Source organism: Thalassophryne amazonica, chromosome 18 (genome assembly GCF_902500255.1).
Source record: "Thalassophryne amazonica chromosome 18, fThaAma1.1, whole genome shotgun sequence".
Classification (NCBI taxonomy): Eukaryota; Metazoa; Chordata; class Actinopteri; order Batrachoidiformes; family Batrachoididae; genus Thalassophryne; species Thalassophryne amazonica.
This window is the reverse complement of record NC_047120.1, coordinates 44,738,493-44,759,995: the sequence shown is the minus strand read 5'-3', so window position 1 is coordinate 44,759,995 and position 21,503 is coordinate 44,738,493. Positions and strand designations below refer to the sequence as shown.

Below are 21,503 nucleotides of genomic sequence, written 5' to 3'. Positions count from 1 at the left end.
AAAGTAAGCTGTATTTAAAAAACTCAAGAAAAGTACAAAGTCTCCCAAAACATACTTAAATACAGTAGTGAAGTATTTTTACTTCGTTACTATACAACACTGTAAAAATGTGAGAGGAGTTGATTTCAGAATGCAGGCACCAACTCACGAAACTGATGGAGTCTCGATTTGTTAGTCAACGGCCATAACTCTGGTCAAAAGAGCCCAATTCAAACGATATGATAATATGCGTATTACACAACGCATATACCATATGCGTATACCATGATGTTATATGGTACATATGGTACATATACCATGTCTGGGACGGATGGACAGACAGACAGACAGATGGATGGATGGAAATCGCCCCCTAGGGACCTTCGGCCATTGGGGGGATAAAACTCCAGCTGCTGTCTGCGCCAATTAAAGTTAGCAGTCAGAGCTTTCAGTAGAAGGCGTAAGACATCAGAATCTGATGGGTCACAGTCACACATCGTGACTCCTATCAGACGTTACCCTCCACCCTCAAATATATTTTTACATGTTTTTCATGTTTTTCATGAAACGCTGTGTAACTTCACACTCACTTTTGCCAGTTATGATATTTAACTTTCTTGATTGTGGCTCACCTTGTGTAAAGTTTTTTTTTAAATAATGTAATATGCAAACCACATAAAGACAGGAGACACAATGACACACACACATGCACACACACACACAACCCCATACTTACCCGCAGATCTCCATTAGCAAGGTGTGGGTTGTGGTGTCCGGGGTAGGTGCCGTAGACAGGCTCTTTGCAGTAAATCTTAATGATGCAGCGGTCCTGAACATCGCGAGGGTCCTCCAGTTCATAAAAAACATTACGGGTCTCATCTTTGATCAGGAGAGCTGTGCTGGGAGTCCTGATCGCCAATAATCATCAAAAAAAAAAAAGGGTTAACACTCCGGGCAAAGAGAACTTCCACACCTGTTACCAGCTAATAATCAGTGATGTGTGCTCTGTTACAGACTGAGTCAAGAAGTGTCCAATTATTAACCACATGAGGCTCCTGTAATGGGAGAATCAGCTGGACAAAATGCCATATTGAACTAATCAGGGAACTAATACTCAGTGATTCACAGATAACCAAAAAATTACTTCGATAACAGATAATCAGATAACTGAAAAGTTATCTTTGATAAAGACAAAACAATAAACCACCCAAAAATGTATCTGACGTTACAGATAACCGATAAATTCCAGTATTGTCTCTGGTACATTTGCAACTACTAACAGACTGAATTTGAGTTTTAACACCACGATCGCTTGTGGTAGCATCAAAAGCGACAACAGACCCAAACAATGAGCCCGCACTCTTTGAACATCCTGCCCCCTGCTGGAAGCTCTTGTTTACTACATGGCTTCCAGCACAGACGCAAGCTGAGAGCAGCTGCAAAGTCCAGCTCTCTACCAAAACACAACGCTCCGGTCAGGCGGAGGTCTTGGAAAATAAAGCAATGCTGAGTTATGGTTTGGTGTATAAATATAATTAATACTGATAAAATAACTCCATTAATGTCAATTCTGTCATTTGTACAAAGTTAAAATATAACATATATTTTTTAATGTTGAATAATGCATTAATTCTGAAGTATTGTAAAAAAACACAGACAGATCGCAAAGGATTCTGGGTAAAATGTGCCTCTTCTGCTAAACACTGATTGCTTGAGTCATTCATTATGTAAACCAACACGTTAATGTGACGTGTGTCGTGTGTTGGTGTTTACAGATAAATGTGCTTTTGTAAAATATTCCATTTTTTATTTGTAAAAACAGGCATTTTTACAGAGCCCTGGAAGTGTCATCACAAAATGTTTTGCATGTGGAGAGAATGTGCGCTCATTTGATTATATTGTGCGCTCATTTGATTATAATGTGCGTGCGTTTTTTAATGTTGTGTGCACGTTTTATTATATTGTGCACACATTTTATTATATTGTAAAACATGCACTCAATATCGTCTTGACACATAAATGTTGGCTATTCGCCCTATTGACGTTTCAAATCCCGCAAAACCTCGGAGAGTTCACCGCGCTGCGAGATCTCAGTAACATTGAGAACTGCACTGAGACGCTCTGATCACGCTACACTTTAACTGCTGCACACAACACCATTAACATTGCAACATAAAACTATTTTTATATTGTGCCTAAAACTCTCATGAATATATTCTCTGGGTTTATAGACGCTGTTATTGCGTTTGTTTTATGTAAACATGCGAGAATCACAGGCTGTCTCTCCGTTATTTTCAATAGGAGCTGCTGTGAGCTAGAATCGCTTCCTGATCATGTCGTTCTGGAGGAACGTGAAGTTTGCTCTTTAATGTATTGATTATTGTTCTTTACAACACTGTTTATCCTCTTTGTTCGAGACTAATATATATATGTCTGAAATTCGGTTCGCGTTTATTAAATTCCACGCAGATTAAACGTAACAGACACGGATTATTTGTTAGAATTGTTTTAGCAAGTTTTCAGGGTATCATGCAGCAGTCTCTTATTAACGTGACGAAAAGCATAAAAAAAATCACATTTTTGTAGTATAATATTCATTTACAACTATCATCGTGTTGATTCTCTATATGTTGTTTAACTGCAGCGACTCTCTGGCATGCAAGGGATTATGGGATACGTCAATAGGCCGAATGAACACTACTGGCCAGTAGATGGCAATAGAGACCTTGAGAACTTGCCAAAATAAAATTCTAGATAATCCGTGTCTGCTACATTTAAGATGCGTGGAATTTAATAAACGCAGACACAATAACAACGTCTATAAACCCAGAGAATATATTCACAAGAGTTTTAGGCACTAGAGTTTAATGCTGTTGTCCGTAGAGCCTGAACAAGAGTGTTTCAAATGCATTTCTCATGTTGTGAACGTACTGAGATTACCCTATCCTACCCATAATGCACTGCTGGGCACAGCATATAGCCACACTAAAACCTTAAAAATTACCGCATTACTTTAAAACTAAAACATATATCTGATATTTTCACTTTATAAAGCTTCAGTCATGACATTAATTTAAATAACTTGTCTGAAATTAGTTTGGTTAAAAGTTGAACCATAAGTTAAAAATGTATGCCTCTGGATGACTTGGGTGATATTGCCCACATATCAGTATGGGGTAAAAAAAAAAAAGAGTTTTGGGGGGGACCAGGTCTCCTTTGCCTGCAGATGATAGAGCGGTTTCTTCATAAAGCAGCTCTTCTCTGTTTTGCAGAGAGTAGAACTACACATCAGCTACGAAACATTTAAGAGGTAGGTGCTCAACTGATTTTAAGTTTTATAAATATTTGTAGCTGTTCAGCTTTATTATCGGTCTAAATATTATCGGACAAAAATTTATCGCAAGATACTTAGTCCAATAATGGTTTTTAAAGTTATCTAAAAAGATAATCCGATAATGAAAACATTATCTTCGATAAGTATCGGTTATCGGATTATCAGAACTGTGCCCACCACTGCATATATCCATTTGCTAAATTACTTCATCCTTAGTAATATGGAATCATATATAGATATATATGCACCAAGTGACCCTAAATTATACTCCTCAGTGGGTACATGTATGCTGTAAGTATCAAGTGTCTCCCTTATGTTTTATGGAAATGCTGTGTTAACAAGAAAATGTATTAACATGCAAATATATGCATCTATCAAATACTCAGACATAAACTTTACTTGTACTTTTATCAAATAACCCAAAAATATAATTAGCTCATGTACTCAGAGGGTACCTATAGTGTAAGTATCAAGCGTCTACTATATATTGTGTTCAAAACAATACAGTACATACATACACTTGCAGTCATGACAACATGCATGTTGTGTGAAACAGGCCATCGACTCATGAGTGCATAAACTGACAAGCATGCTCTTATTGTGACAGGGTAGGAAGTGTTTCTTTTAATCGCAAGCATACCTGAGCATGGCCATGGTGAGCCTCTGAGGGAACATGTGCACAATCAGGGCCCTCAGGGTGTCCAGGCTGGTCAGCTCATGGGTTAGGTGCACCCTGCGGGTCTCCTCCCCCAGCTGGAGAAACAAGATACCTGTTGGGGCGGGGGGAGGGGGGTGTTAAGATTGAGAGAAGATGACAATCATTAAGGAGCAATGGCACAATTTTCAGTTAAAGATATTTAGACTTTTTAGACTTTGTATTAAATCTGTATGACTATAAACAGGCACATAATTAAAATATATAGTTTGCATTTAGGGCAGCGTGATGGCTTAGTGGTTACCACTGCTGCCTCACAGCGAGAAGGTCATGGGTTCGATTCCCACCTGTGGCCTTTCTGTATGGAGTTTGCATGTTCTCCCTGTGTTTGCGTGGGTTCCCTCCGGGTGTTCCGGCTTCCTCCCACATCCAAAGACATGCAGGTTAGGTGGACTGGAAACTTTAAATATGTCTATATGTGGCCCTGTGACAGACTGGCATCCTCTCCAGGGTGTAGCCCGCCTTGCTCTCTATGACTGCTGGGATAGGCTCCAGCCCCCCGTGTCCCTTAATTGGGCTAAGGGGTTGAAGGTGAGTGAGTGAGTGAGTTTGCATTTAAATTTCTGACATTTATTATGTGCATTTATTTGAATATAAATCAAATGTGCAAATAAACCGCAAGCTGCATTTGAAGATTATGAATATAAATAAAAATCTGCAGACAGACGACGCTCCTAACGCCCATAAATCCATGAGGTCGCTGCATCTTATTACTCGACCACAGATAAATTCAAACTTCAAGTCCAAAATCCGTATTGCATGAATTCAGCTTTGAACTCAGACGGCATCAGCCCACAGACTACACGTGATATATATATTTATTTTTTTGGGAGTCCAACCTGGTGCTCGTAACTTGGCTTGGCTGGATGAGCGAGCCAGAGGCAGACTCTGGCGAAGTCGGTTCATCCGGTTGAAGCCGATGGGCATGTCAGGCTCTGACATGGTCTCCAGGTTTTCGGCCGATGCAAAGGATACCCTGTTGGCCTGATCGCCAAGAGCCGGCTGTGTAGGGCTGAGTCGTGTCACGCGTGGGGTGCGAGTCTGTAAAACACAGCATAGAGTTATAGCCAACAAATATTTGGGCAATGCAATATTTTGCTCTTTTGGCTATTCATCACAGCATATTATAGCTGAAATCAGCCAATAAACACGAGTTTAGAGTGGCTGCATTAATATGACTATAGCTACATCCACATTGGCAAAACTCTTAACTCGTTTTTAGGGACTGTCATGTTCTGGTTTTCTCTTTCACTACCTGTTTTTGCAGCGTCATCCCTTGTCTCTTCATTTGCTTCACTTCTGTCTTAGAGTAAACCTTGTTTGCTATTTTAATAATGACTTCCCTCATGTACGTAAGCTCATATATCTATAGGTTCCACCGTAGATTATCAGTGTTATTATTCTCCTTGCGATTCTTCATTGCCAATGAATATTTGAACCTATTTATCCAAAGCCAGTCTCATTACAAAAAGTACATTAATCTATTGGTTTGTGACAGGGGCATGAAAAAGGGGTGCTTTTTGTGATGGGCACAAATTCATTTTGTGACGGGGTCACGAAATTTGGGGTGATGGGGTCTGGGGGGCTATGGTTAGGGGAAGGTAAGCACTAACGCTATGGTTATGGTTAGAGTTAAGAGAAGGGGAAGGTTATAAATAGTAAAATAAAAACAACCGTGCCACGAAAATGGGGTGTTTTTCGTGACGGGGGCTCTAATTCATTTTGTGATGGGGCCACGAAATGTGGGGTGACTGGGGGGGTCTGAGAGGGTTATGGATAGGGTTAGGGGAGGGTAGACACTAATGCTATGGTTAGAGTTAGGAGAAGGGGAAGATTATAAATAGCAAAATAAAAAGCAGTGCTACGAAAATGGGGTGCTTTTCTTGACGGGGGCTCTAATTCCTTTTTTTGACAAGGCCATGAAATGTGGGGTGACTGTGGGGTCTGAGGGGGTTATGGTTAAGGTTAGGGGAGGATAGACACTAATGCTATGGTTAGAGTTAGGAGAAGGGGAAGATTATGAATAGCAAAATAAAAAGCAGTGCTATGAAAATGGGGTGCTTTTTGTGACGGGTCTCTAATTTGTTTTGTGACGGAGCCACGAAATGTGGGGTGACTGGGGGTTCTGGGGGGTTATGGTTAGGGTTAGGGGAGGGTAGACACTAGCGCTATGGTTAGAGTTAGGAGAAGGGCAAGATTATAAATTGTAAAATAAAAACAACCGTGCCACGAAAATGGGGTGTTTTTGTGACGGGGTCTCTAATTCGTTTTGTGATGGGGCCACGAAATGTTGGGTGACTGCGGGGTCTGAGGGGGTTATGGATAGGGTTAGGGGAGGGTAGACACTAATGCTATGGTTAAGAGTTCGGAGAAGGGGAAGATTCTAAATAGCAAAATAAAAAGCAGTCCTACGAAAATGTGGTGCTTTTCGTGACGGGGGCTCTAATTCCTTTTGTGACGAGGCCACAAAATGTGGGGTGACTGTGGGGTCTGAGGGGGTTATGGCTAGGGATAGGGGAGGGTAGACAATAATGCTATGGTTAGAGTTAGGAGAAGGGGAAGATTATAAATAGCAAAATAAAAAGCAGTGCTACGAAAATGGGGTGCTTTTTGTGGCGAGGCTCTAATTCGTTTTGTAACTGAGCCATGAAATGTGGGGTGATTGGGGTTCTGGGGAGTTACGGTTAGGGTTAGGGGAGGGTAGACACTACCGCTATGGTTAGAGTTAGGAGAAGGGGAAGATTATAAATAGTAAAATAAAAACAACCGTGCCACGAAAATGGGGTGTTTTTCGTGACGGGGACTCTAATTCGTTTTGTGATGGGGCCACGAAATGTGGGGTGATTGGGGGTCTGGGGCAGTTATGGTTTGGGTTGGGGAGGGTAGACACTAGCGCTATGGTTAGAGTTAGGAGAAGAGGAAGATTATAAATAGCAAAATAAAAAAGCAGTGCTACAAAAATGGGGTGCTTTACGTGACAGGGCACACAAAAAAAACGTGAGAATGGGCTGATTTATCCTCATCTTTCTTGCCAGTCTTTGGTGGATTAGACTGCCTGAACTATGAGCTGATCTTACCACCTGTTTCTAGACATGGCCTCTACCTTCACCCTTTGAACACTGTTGCTACGCTGACTGGACTCATCTTTTGAGTTTTGACCACTTTGTATTCTGGAACCACCTCTAATAAATCCCTCATGGACACCTCTGCTACACTCCCCAATTCATTATGTTTGACCTTTGCCCATTTAAGAACTCCCATGAAAGAACTTTGGAAAGCCAGTCTGTTCTCTGCACTGAGGTCACCAATACGAGCCATTCTCAAGTCATCAATGTGCAAGTCCCAAGTCAAGTCTCAAGTCAGCTTGCAAACAATTGGTGGCTATTATTGACTTGAGACTCAACTTGGGACTTGCTGATTCATGACTTGAGAATGACTCGATGGTGACTTCATCCCACCTGTGCATTACAGGGACCAAAGGTAACTGGTAATCGGATTTCCCTGCAGTTCACACTATGTAATGGAAGTCTCGGCTAGGCCACTTTGAAGAACTGAGTGATCGTGCAAAAAGGAGGCAAGCGAGGGATGCCACCAAGCAAATTGGGTGCAAGTGGAGGGACTGTGCATATAAAATCTTTTAGTTGTCACTTCACAAGTTACAGTTTTATGGGAAAGAAATCAGACAGAAACTGGGTGAGACACCGCACACATGCCAAATAACCCATGTTCAGCCACTTGCAGTACAGCAGGCCACGCCCAGGTTATTATTTGCTTTCAACTCCAATATGCTGCGATAGAATGGTAAAACCAGAAAAAAAAACTTTTTCAAAGTACATATATTTGTATATGTGCTGTATAGAAATCAATGTAATGACAGCAAAATGACAAATACGCACATATACAAAGGCGGAAAGTGGTTTGGGGAAATCAATGTGAACAAACAAAGCAGTTACTATAAAAGCACAAGCAAACAGTGTTGACATCTTTCTCTGTCAACTGAATCTGAACAAAGCAGAAACTGAATGCTGAGATAAAATTAGAGTGCCACGGACAGACAGAGCAGCACGGAACAAACTATATAAGCCATGAATTGTCCACCTGCATAAATCACGATGGACAAAAATGCATTTGAACAAAGGCTGGTTACATTTTTCAAAAGAGAAAAGGAGCCGGCGCGAGCAGCAGTTACGGCAGAGAACAGAGATAAAATAAATGGATGTTTCTCTGCAGAAAGTGCACCAGCCTCGAGCAGCCGTTAGCAGCAAACTTCAACTGTTCTGCAAAGAATTAAAGAGAGGAAAGACAGTAATGGAAACAGTAAAAGTGAATCTTGACAGTCTTCTTTTTTTTTTTTTTTTTGGTGCTGTAGATCACTGAGACTTCACTGGTCCAATTTGAAGCCAGTGGTGAGAAGGACCTCTCATTATGGCACAAGCAGGAGCTGCTAGAGCAGGTTGGTTTTAATGAATCCTTACTGACAGATATTTTCCAGCCCAAAGAATACAGTAATGAGCTCCCACAGCGTGATGTGACGCCGCCTTCGCCTGCCTCACGCATCTGCGGTCGTTCCGAGCAAACACTACAAAATGGGTGCTGTTTGATTTCCTCGAGTTACAACAAGCCCGTGAACAAAAATATACACATAAATGTATCAGAAACGTGTAACATTCGCATTAGCGCATGTATGAATCAAGTAGAGTTTAGGATAACATGCACTGCAGGCGTACAGTGCATCCGAAAAGTATTCACAGTGCTCCACTTTTTCCACATTTTGTTATGTTACAGCCTTATTCCAAAATGGATGAAATTGATTTTCCCCTCAAAATTCTACACACAATACCCCATAATGACAACATGAAAAAAGTTTGTTTTTATTTTTGCTAATTTATTAGAAATTTTAAAAAATTACTAAGAAATCACACGTACTTAAGTATTCACACCCTTTTCCATGAAGCTCAAAATTGAGGTGAGGTGCATCCTGCTTCCACTGATCATCCTTAAGATGTTTCTACAGCTTACTTGATGTCCATCTGGGTTAAATTGAGTTGACTGGACATGATTTGGAAAGGCACACTCTTGCCTACATATAAGGCCCCATAGTTGACAGTAGGGATGGGACCAATCCGATCCCAGATCGGTATCGGGTTCCGATATCAACGTAATTCATGTATCGGAAAATACCAATTCAATCCACGACATTTTCTGATACCGGAGAAGAGCCACTGTGAATCCTCTCAGCTGCTGTTGTTTGTTCTGTGCTTGTTCACTGCCGTCGGGAGGGGCGAGGTTTTCTGGATCCGGGCTGTTTGAGAGAGCTCTCTTCTGCAGTTAGCAGCTAATTTCTGCCCGGCTCTCAGCTTCAAGTTGTCTGTTCACTGAGCACGGATTTTCCGAAAAATTAACTGTGTGCTAAATGTGAGCTAAAATTTGTGCTAAAAAGTTAGCCGCATCACTGTCCCGAGGCTGTAAAACGCCAGCTCAGCGTGCAGCCGAGGAGGACAGCAAACAGAGATTCTGTCCACTGAAAGGGAAAAAGTCTCCATTAAAATCCTGCGCGTGAGCATCGATGATATTTATTTTGCAGTCGAAAGGCTTCGTGTTTACAAAAAGTTAGAAGTTTACGCAGCACTGAAATAGCAAGAGAGGAAGAACAAGACAGAGAGCGAGAGAGAGAGAGAGCGAGACAGAGGGAGAGAGAAAGCAAGAGAGAGAGAGAAAGGGAGAGAGAGAAAGGGAGAGAGAGAAAGGGAGAGAGACAGAGAGTGCTGTCTTTTCTCTTTAAGTCTATAAAAATAAGGCTATAAAAGTTTATAAAAAATAACAGTACTTAATTCTTTCACCAAAACATCAAATCTAGGCTTTCATCTTAGATACACCTTCTGGCAAATTGTACCTCAACTTTCAGGTCTCCTTTGTAAGAAAATCCTCATATAAAATCAACAATAACTACGACTGCAAGCAGTCATATATGGGTCCTCCTGTCCGCGCCACCACCTTCTTGGGCCAACGCGTACCCTTGTGGCCAGATGTGTGCAGGTGCATACTGAGGCTGACGTTCATCACACAGTTCAAGTTTCAAGTAAATCAAACATGAAGGAGTTATGACATGTTGATGGGTCATCCACTAGGCGGCGCTCAGAGAACAAACAGAAGGGGCAGAAGCTTCCGATAACTTTTGATCAGTATAGTCTCTGGATGACCTGAAAGAAATTTTAAGTGCACTGGACAAAATCCCGAGGAGGAGTTTGTTCAAATATAACGTGTGGAAATCACACCAAAAAGACATGAAAATTCAAAATGGCCGACTTCCTCTTTGGAGTAGACCAATGGTGCAAGAGACTTTTTTGTACATCTATGCAAGTCACATGTGTACCAATTTTCATCTCCCTACTCCAAAAAAACCCTATGGGGAGGGGTTTTTGAAAGTTGCAAGGGGACGCTATTGAGGCATTTTGCCCCGCCCATGGGCGACGCCCCTATGAATTGTAAGAGGCTGTTGTGCTTGACCTGTGTATCAATTTTCATGATGATATGACAAAAATAAAACTGTCAAAAGGAAGAACGTAATTTCATGGCAAAGGGTCAATATTCGGCACGCCGCCACACGGACGCCGTTACTCGTAACTTCACGGCGATCATCGCCTATGTTCACCAACATGTTCTGCATGTTTTAGAAGTGGAATGAAGTTGATGGGGTTAACTATGTTAAAGTAAAAATAGGTTTACTTTAACATAGTAAAAATATGTTAAAGTAAAAATAGGACATTTCCTGTTACCACCGGGGGGCGCTATGGCAGAGGTGGGAAGTTAATATATGCAGATGTTCAGGGCGGAGTCCTCATCATGTCCAGCACGTTTGAAGTATCTACGATGTAGTATGTGGGCGTGAGATCCGTTCGAAGTGAAACGGCGTGCTCCGAAAAGCTCGCCAAAGTTTGACGAACCCTAGCAGCCACGCCTTTTGACCTACAGAAATTCTTTTGATAACTTGGTGGAAATGGCCAAAAATGACAAAAATTACCTCAAAATCTAAACTTAAAATCAAAATGGCCGACTTCCTCTCAACATTTCACCATGATGTCAAGAGACTTTTTTGTGCATCCCAGCATGGTAAATATGTGTACTGAATTTCATGAGGCTATGATTTAAAAAAAAAACCCAAGGCGGACAGTTTTTTGAAAAATTCTAGGGGGCGCTATTTTGCTGTGACCATGTGCACGACCCCCAAAATATCGAATTTCGGATCCGACCGAACGACTTTGCAAAGTTTGGTGAGTTTTGGCAAAGTCACATTCATAGGTGGCCATCTTTAATTTTTAAAATCAGCTTAAAATGAGAGTTTTTCTATATCTCATCTTCTAGATGGCCTGAGAACTTGGTTCCATTGACTTAATGCACATTTTCAGGGCCAATGAAGCCAGTGGTGCTAATTACAGAAATGGTGCTAATTACAAAAGTGTACATGTGGGCAAAATCACATTCATAGGTGGCCATCTTAAATTTTTAAAATCAGCTTAAAATGAGAGTTTTTCTACATCTCGGCTTCTCGATGGCCTGAGAGCTTGGTTCCATTGGCTTAATGCACATTTTCAGGGCCAATGAATCCAAGGATGCCAATTACAGAAATGGTGCTAATTACAAAAATGTACATGTGGGCAAAGTCACAGTCATAGGTGGCCATCTTATGTTTTTAAAATCAGCTTCTGACAGTGTTTGTTTTACACTGGTGATTTTACTGTGTGGCAATTTGAATCAATTTGACTGGCTGACTGCTCAATTCTGATTGGTTCAAAAATGCGCAGTTTTCAAATCTCCACAAAATTCCTAATTAATTAGATGATGATGGATGATGGATCAACAAATGTTGAATAAATGTCGATGTTGTGACTTAGATACATATGAAATGTAACATAAAATGTCAGTATAATAAATACACTACTGTACAACTGTGACTGATCAAGAAGCCTGATTTGGCTCAAAAATCCTTTCTACAGGGTTGTGTGTATAATGTAACTGCGTTATTTGAGTTTTACAACATAACTGCTGTTAAATACTTGATTGTTTTATTTATTTATTTTGTGTATGGGGGATGTTTGTTTACTTTTTTGTTTTTTCAGTTGTCTGACTTAGCAAAAAACACAAGCTCTCTCATAGATCACATTCATGACACACCTCAGTTTTAAGCCATAACTTTCCTTTTTCTTTTGTGGCTAAATTTATATAAATCCTTTCTGCTGGATTGTGTGATTATGTTACGTCGCTGTAACAGTTCAAAATAACAGTTTACTTCTTTAATTTACTGCTCTTTCTGTGCGGAAATGGCCTGTCTCACTGTAACTGACAGCCTCACCTGTTTCACATCCATCAGCAAATCAGCCTCCACTAACCATCCAGCAGGTGGCAGACATGTCTATAAGATATTACATAGGCAAAACAAAGTTTTGCATTTTTGATGGATCTAGAGCATCAAAGTTCACCAGATACAAAACAGTTTGTCCTCATTATATTTTGATTTATTGTGTCAACAGACTGAAGGAGGAGGACACATTCATAGTGGGCGATTTTAACATCCACACAGATGCTGAGAATGACAGCCTCAACACTGCATTTAATCTATTATTAGACTCTATCGGCTTTGCTCAAAAAGTAAATGAGTCCACCCACCACTTTAATCATATTTTAGATCTTGTTCTGACTTATGGTATGGAAATAGAAGACTTAACAGTATTCCCTGAAAACTCCCTTTTGTCTGATCATTTTTTAATAACATTTACATTTACCCTGATGGACTACCCTGCAGTGGGGAATAAGTTTCATTACACTAGAAGTCTTTCAGAAAGCGCTGTAACTAGGTTTAAGGATATGATTCCTTCTTTATGTTCTCTAATGCCATATACCAACACAGTGCAGAGTAGCTACCTAAACTCTGTAAGTGAGATAGAGTATCTTGTCAATAGTTTTACATCCTCATTGAAGACAACTTTGGATGCTGTAGCTCCTCTGAAAAAGAGAGCTTTAAATCAGAAGTGTCTGACTCCGTGGTATAACTCACAAACTCGTAGCTTAAAGCAGATAACCCGTAAGTTGGAGAGGAAATGGCGTCTCACTAATTTAGAAGATCTTCACTTAGCCTGGAAAAAGAGTTTGTTGCTCTATAAGAAAGCCCTTCGTGAAGCTAGGACATCTTTCTACTCATCACTAATTGAAGAAAATAAGAACAACCCCAGGTTTCTTTTCAGCACTGTAGCCAGGCTGACAAAGAGTCAGAGCTCTATTGAGCTGAGTATTCCATTAACTTTAACTAGTAATGACTTCATGACTTTCTTTGCTAACAAAATTTTGACTATTAGAGAAAAAATTACTCATAACCATCCCAAAGATGTATCGTTATCTTTGGCTGCTTTCAGTGATGCCGGTATTTGGTTAGACTCTTTCTCTCCGATTGTTCTGTCTGAGTTATTTTCATTAGTTACTTCATCCAAACCATCAACATGCTTATTAGACCCCATTCCTGCCAGGCTGCTCAAGGAAGTCCTACCATTATTTAATGCTTCAATCTTAAATATGATCAATCTATCTTTGTTAGTTGGTTATGTACCACAGGCCTTTAAGGTGGCAGTAATTAAACCATTACTTAAAAAGCCATCACTTGACCCAGCTATCTTAGCTAATTATAGGCCAATCTCCAACCTTCCTTTTCTCTCAAAGATTCTTGAGAGGGTAGTTGTAAAACAGCTAACTGATCACCTGCAGAGGAATGGTCTATTGAAGAGTTTCAGTCAGGTTTTAGAATTCATCATAGTACAGAAACAGCATTAGTGAAGGTTACAAATGATCTTCTTATGGCTTCGGACAGTGGACTTATCTCTGTGCTTGTTCTGTTGGACCTCAGTGCTGCTTTTGATACTGTTGACCATAAAATTTTATTACAGAGATTAGAGCATGTCATAGGTATTAAAGGCATTGCGCTGCGGTGGTTTGAATCATATTTGTCTAATAGATTACAGTTTGTTCATGTAAATGGGGAATCTTCTTCACAGACTAAAGTTAATTATGGAGTTCCACAAGGTTCTGTGCTAGGACCAATTTTATTCACTTTATACATGCTTCCCTTGGGCAGTATTATTAGACGGTATTGCTTAAATTTTCATTGTTACGCAGATGATACCCAGCTTTATCTATCCATGAAGCCAGAGGATACGCACCAATTAGCTAAACTGCAGGATTGTCTTACAGACATAAAGACATGGATGACCTCTAATTTCCTGCTTTTAAACTCAGATAAAACTGAAGTTATTGTACTTGGCCCCACAAATCTTAGAAGCATGGTGTCTAACCAGATCGTTACTCTGGATGGCATTTCCCTGATCTCTCGTAATACTGTGAGAAATCTTGGAGTTATTTTTGATCAGGATATGTCATTCAAAGCACATATTAAACAAATATGTAGGACTGCCTTTTTGCATTTACGCAATATCTCTAAAATCAGAAAGGTCTTGTCTCAGAGTGATGCTGAAAAACTAATTCATGCATTTATTTCCTCTAGGCTGGACTATTGTAATTCATTATTATCAGGTTGTCCTAAAAGTTCCCTAAAAAGCCTTCAGTTGGTTCAGAATGCTGCAGCTAGAGTACTGACGGGGACTAGCAGGAGAGAGCATATCTCACCCGTGTTGGCCTCCCTTCATTGGCTTCCTGTTAATGCTAGAATAGAATTTAAAATTCTTCTTCTTACTTATAAGGTTTTGAATAATCAGGTCCCATCTTATCTTAGGGACCTCGTAGTACCATATTACCCCATTAGAGCGCTTCGCTCTCAGACTGCGGGCTTACTTGTAGTTCCTAGGGTTTGTAAGAGTAGAATGGGAGGCAGAGCCTTCAGCTTTCAGGCTCCTCTCCTGTGGAACCAGCTCCCAATTCAGATCAGGGAGACAGATACCCTCTCTACTTTTAAGATTAGGCTTAAAACTTTCCTTTTCGCTAAGGCTTATAGTTAGGGCTGGATCGGGTGACCCTGGACCATCCCTTGGTTATGTTGCTTTAGACGTAGACTGTGTTTCATAATTATTGTATGGCCTTGCCTTGCAATGTGGAGCGCCTTGGGGCAACTGTTTGTTGTGATTTGGCGCTATACAAGAAAAAAGTTGATTGATTGATTGATTCATTAATATAGCTATATCTAATTTGCATATTAATTAGATCATGGGGTCAGTGAGTGCAAAATCATATTTTGACTTATAGAGACTATATTAAATGAGTTTGGGATACAAAATACTGACATGCAGATGCAGAATTTTACCCAGTGTTGGGTGAGGGTTGCCCATTCACAGCCTCTTGTTATTGTACCTCTTTGTAAAATAACACAGCGATATTATGTTAGTAATAGCACCATTCCTGGAGGCAACAGCAACAGATGATCTCTTATGACCACCATCCTCTATAAGATGACACAACGTAAAAAGAGAATAACACATTACACATTATTGGGGTTTTATTCTGCTAAAAGGAAACCACCTGGTTGTCTTGGCAGATTGCACTGACATGTCAATAAGTGATTCTGGCCACATGCTTGAACACCACGGCCATCACTCAGCGAGCAGGCAGCACTGCGGCAGGCAGCCTCCTAAGCCTTTTAGTGCAAGAACACACTCGTGCTATTCTCAGACGCAGATTGGGGAATAGCGATTTTCCACCAAGCATCGTATCACCAGCCGAACAGCAGAAGGGCCACAAAAGGAGGTGGTTGGCTGAGTTAGAGTTGAGCTAGCTCAGTGGGACAAATATGGAAGGGTTAGTCTAAGGATGCTTTTATAGAAAAAACCCTGCTCACATCCTCTATGCACAAAGCTCAGATCGGCTATTTGAAAAGTGCACAGGCTTCCTGATGTGACACAAATTTTTTGCTAAAACAAAAACAACAACAATAGCAACAACAAAAAACCCTTTTCTAAACAGTACTGATATTTGCAGATGACGCTTTCTATTATATATTATAGTCTGTAAAACTGAAAAGTGCTCAGAAGAAACAGGATTGTCAGTATTCTCAAATATACACCAGAATATACAGTCAGGTCCATATGTATTTGGACATTTACCTACATGGGTCCTGAGGCACACAAGTACCCATGGTTATTGCTACATTCTGTAGTGTGAACAGATGAGAATTTGCGGTTCCCTGGATGGGTTGCTTGTCCGTCACTGGTTGCTTCCTCAGCTATGGCTAGTTCCTGTCTACAGCTGGGTGTACTGGAACAATGCCGATTATGTGTCTTGTCCAACGATACAGACCGGTAGCACGAACAGGAATGGAACCCAGGTCTATTTACTGGCAACCCAACTCCTATCACACTGACCTACCTGCTCTGCACTGTACAATGGAGTATGCACAAATATACAACACCAAAGTCTTATCATCAGTGGAAGTGAAGGCATTACATACTCATTGCACTGGAGCACTGTAGAACTTCTTCCTATTTATTTGTACATCAGTAGGTTATCACCTTTTTAAATGAGATTTCTAGCAAATGGCCATTACTCAGGTGTAGTCTGCTTACCTGCCGTTCTATTGTACAGTGTAATGGTATTGTACAGTAAGGTATAGTCTTGTACTGTAAGGCATGGTATTGTATGGTAAGGTATGATATTGTATGGTACTTTATCATTAGGATGGATGACAGCCAGCCTCCCAAGTAGATCTTCTACTCCCAGCTGAGTGAAGGAAAATGGTCCAGAGGAGGGCAGAAGACATGTTGCAAGGACCTCCTGAAGCACAACCTCAAGAACTGCTCCATCAACTGAAAAATCTAGAAAGAACAAGGGAGGGACCGAGCTAGCTGGCGCACAGTGACCCATACAGGGGTGGAAGTCTTCAAAAAATACAAACAACACAGAGGAGAAGTGGAGAAACAGGAAGGAGCAAGAGCACGATCTTCACTAGCAGAAGTTTCCCACAGCAACCACGTGCAGTGTCTGTCAGAAACAGTGTGCATCAAGACTGGACCTGTTCTGTCATCTCCGCGTCCACCATCTTATCCTGGAATTGATTAAGAGATAATCTTCCTCACCACCAAGGGACCGCCACAACAAATACTATGGTATTGTATGGTAAGGTGGGATATTGCATCATCAAGTATGGTATTGTATGGTAAGGTGTGGTATTGCACCACAAAGTATGGTATTTTACAATAAGGTATGGTATTGTATGGTAATGTATAGTTTTGTACAATAACATATGGTATTGTACTGTAAAGTATGGTGTTGTCCGGAAAACTGTGGTATTGTACAATATGGTATTATATTACACCCAAATAGATCCTTGTCATTTGAATAGTGGATTGTATGTCCCATGACATTCATCAAATTCAGTGTCATGACACAAGAAAGTTAAATCCAGTAGCCAAAGTGTTCACAGGGGCATCTTCGCCAAACGTTCCAACTTTTACCTCATGTAAATATTCTTACCATTGCACTCAAAAACATTTGTTAATTGTATTATTGTACTGTAAGGTATGGTACTGTGTGGTAAGGTATAGTATTGCACAATATGATATTGTATGGTAAGGTATGGTATAGTATTGGATCATAATGTTTAGTAATGTACTGTAAGGTATGGTATTGTATGGCAAGATATGGTTCTGTACGCTAAGGTGTATTATTGCACAATAGATTATTGTAAGGAAGATATGGTATGGTATGCATTATAATACATGGTATTGTATGGTAAGATATGGCATAGAATTCAGTTCAATTTATTTTATTTGTATAGCACACAATGACAACAATGCTGCAATGCTGCCTTACGGCACTTCACACAAGTAAGGTCTTGCCCTACCAACCCCCCTGACCAAGCACACAGGTGGCAGTGCTTCAGTATTGCACGATAATGTATGGAATTGTATGGTAAAGTATGGTATGGTGTTGCACAATAATGTATGGTATTGTGTGGTAAGGTATGGTATGGTATTGCATGAAAATGTATGGTATGGTATTGCAGAATAATATATGGTATTGTGTGGTAAGGTATGGTATGGCATTGCATGACAATGTATGGTATTGTATTTTATGGTTAGGTATGGTATTGCACGGTAAGGTATGGTCTTGTAGGGTAAGGTGTGGTTTTGTATGCTATGGTATGGGTTGTATGGTATGGTATGGTAAGGTGTGGTATTGTTTGGTATGGTGTGGCATTGTGTGATATGGCGTTATATGGTATGGTGTGGTATTGTGTGGTATGGTATAGTGCTATGTGGTATGGTGCTGTATGGTATGGTGTGGTATTGTATAACATTGCATGGTATTGTATGGTATAGTGTTATATGGTATGGTATAGTATTGTGTGGTATGGTATGGTATGGTATGGTATGATATTGTATGGCATGGTGTTATATGGTGTGGTATGGTATTGTGTGGCATGGTATGGTGCGATATTGTATGGTATGGTGTTATATGGTGTGGTATGGTATTGTGTGGCATGGTATGATATGGTATGGTGTTATATGGTGTGTTATGGTATTGTGTGGTATGGTATGGTATGGTGCGATATTGTATGGTATGGTATGGCGTTATATGGTGTAGTATGGTATTGCGTGGTATGGTATGGTGCGATATTGTATGGTATGGTATGGTGTTATATGGTGTGGTATGGTATTGTGTGGTATGGTATGGTGTTGTTTTTGTGTTATATGGTATGGTATTGTGTAGTATGGTATGGTGTGGTGTTATATGGTATGGTATGGTGCGATATTGTATGGTATGGTGTTATATGGTGTGGTATGGTATTGTGTGATATGGTATGATATTGTATGGTATAGTGTTATATGGTGTGGTATGGTATTGTGTGGTATGGTATGGTGCGATATTGTATGGTATGGTGTTATATGGTGTGGTATTGTATGGTATGGTGTGATATTGTGTGGTATGGTGTTATATAACAATCCTGTGTGATCCCCTCTTGCTTGCCTCTACTGGTGGTTGGCTCTCACTGCGGTATTGTATCACTTCCTGTTCCGGAGCACAGCGGTGTTTTTCTGTATCTGTTAGCTGTTTAATCTGCGCAGTTAGATTGATCTAGTTATCTAGATTACGATTTGTTTCCCAGTGTAATCTTTACGTGCCTTAACTAAAGCACTCCTTCTGCTGAATCACCTCTAAATTATTTACACATTATTCACTTTGCGTGTTTTTAGGAATCTGCTAGCTTAGCGTAGCTACTAGCTCTTAGCCGATTTAGCATGGCGGCTTCTCCTGTCTCTCCCGCACTTTTCTGCTCTGGGTGTGAAATGTTTAGTTATTCCTCGGCCTCCTTTAGCAGTAACGGTACTTGTAATAAGTGTAGCTTATTCGTAGCTTTGGAGGCCAGGCTGGGCGAATTGGAGACTCGGCTCCGCACCGTGGAAAATTCTACAGCTAGCCAGGCCCCTGTAGTCGGTGCGGACCAAGGTAGCTTAGCCACCGTTAGTTACCCCCTGGCAGATCCCGAGCAGCCGGGAAAGCAGGCTGACTGGGTGACTGTGAGGAGGAAGCGTAGCCCTAAACAGAAGCCCTGTGTACACCGCCAACCCGTTCACATCTCTAACCGTTTTTCCCCACTCGACGACACACCCGCCGAGGATCAAACTCTGGTTATTGGCGACTCTGTTTTGCGAAATGTGAAGTTAGCGACACCAGTAACCATAGTCAATTGTCTTCCGGGGGCCAGAGCATGCGACATTGAAGGAAATTTGAAACTGCTGGCTAAGGCTAAGCGTAAATTTGGTAAGATTGTAATTCACGTCGGCAGTAATGACACCCGGTTACGCCAATCGGAGGTCACTAAAATTAACATTAAATCTGTGTGTAACTTTGCAAAAACAATGTCGGACTCTGTAGTTTTCTCTGGGCCCCTCCCCAATCAGACCGGGAGTGACATGTTTAGCCGCATGTTCTCCTTGAATTGCTGGCTGTCTGAGTGGTGTCCAAAAAATGAGGTGGGCTTCATAGATAATTGGCAAAGCTTCTGGGGAAAACCTGGTCTTGTTAGGAGAGACGGCATCCATCCCACTTTGGATGGAGCAGCTCTCATTTCTAGAAATCTGGCCAATTTTCTTAAATCCTCCAAACCATGACTATCCAGGGTTGGGACCAGGAAGCAGAGTTGTTGTCTTACACACCTCTCTGCAGCTTCTCTCCCCCTGCCATCCCCTCATTACCCCATCCCCGTAGAGACGGTGCCTGCTCCCAGACTACCAATAACCAGCAAAAATCTATTTAAGCATAAAAATTCAAAAAGAAAAAATAATATAGCACCTTCAACTGCACCACAGACTAAAACAGTTAAATGTGGTCTATTAAACATTAGGTCTCTCTCTTCTAAGTCCCTGTTGGTAAATGATATAATAATTGATCAACATATTGATTTATTCTGCCTTACAGAAACCTGGTTACAGCAGGATGAATATGTTAGTTTAAATGAGTCAACACCCCCGAGTCACACTAACTGCCAGAATGCTCGTAGCACGGGCCGGGGCGTAGGATTAGCAGCAATCTTCCATTCCAGCTTATTAATTAATCAAAAACCCAGACAGAGCTTTAATTCATTTGAAAGCTTGACTCTTAGTCTTGTCCATCCAAATTGGAAGTCCCAAAAATCAGTTTTATTTATTATTATCTATCGTCCACCTGGTCGTTACTGTGAGTTTCTCTGTGAATTTTCAGACCTTTTGTCTGATTTAGTGCTTAGCTCAGATAAGATAATTATAGTGGGCGATTTTAACATCCATACAGATGCTGAGAATGACAGCCTCAACACTGCATTTAATCTATTATTAGACTCTATTGGCTTTGCTCAAAAAGTAAATGAGTCCACCCACCACTTTAATCATATCTTAGATCTTGTTCTGACTTATGGTATGGAAATAGAAGACTTAACAGTATTCCCTGAAAACTCCCTTCTGTCTGATCATTTCTTAATAACATTTACATTTACTCTGATGGACTACCCAGCAGTGGGGAATAAGTTTCATTACACTAGAAGTCTTTCAGAAAGCGCTGTAACTAGGTTTAAGGATATGATTCCTTCTTTATGTTCTCTAATGCCATATACCAACACAGTGCAGAGTAGCTACCTAAACTCTGTAAGTGAGATAGAGTATCTCGTCAATAGTTTTACATCCTCTTTGAAGACAACTTTGGATGCTGTAGCTCCTCTAAAAAAGAGAGCTTTAAATCAGAAGTGCCTGACTCCGTGGTATAACTCACAAACTCGTAGCTTAAAGCAGATAACCCGTAAGTTGGAGAGGAAATGGCGTCTCACTAATTTAGAAGATCTTCACTTAGCCTGGAAAAAGAGTCTGTTGCTCTATAAAAAAGCCCTCCGTAAAGCTAGGACATCTTTCTACTCATCACTAATTGAAGAAAATAAGAACAACCCCAGGTTTCTTTTCAGCACTGTAGCCAGGCTGACAAAGAGTCAGAGCTCTATTGAGCTGAGTATTCCAT

At 40.7% G+C, this 21,503-nt stretch overlaps 1 protein-coding gene across 1 annotated transcript in view; it reads right to left on the bottom strand.

Moving 5' to 3' along the window:
- Positions 1–21,503, bottom strand: part of zgc:114120 (uncharacterized protein LOC619267 homolog) — a 238,363-nt gene that overhangs the window by 74,211 nt on the left and 142,649 nt on the right. Inside the window, 3 exon segments of the mRNA XM_034193528.1 lie at positions 716–887; positions 3,954–4,083; positions 4,868–5,069. Coding sequence (XP_034049419.1) covers positions 716–887; positions 3,954–4,083; positions 4,868–5,069 — 504 coding nt within the window.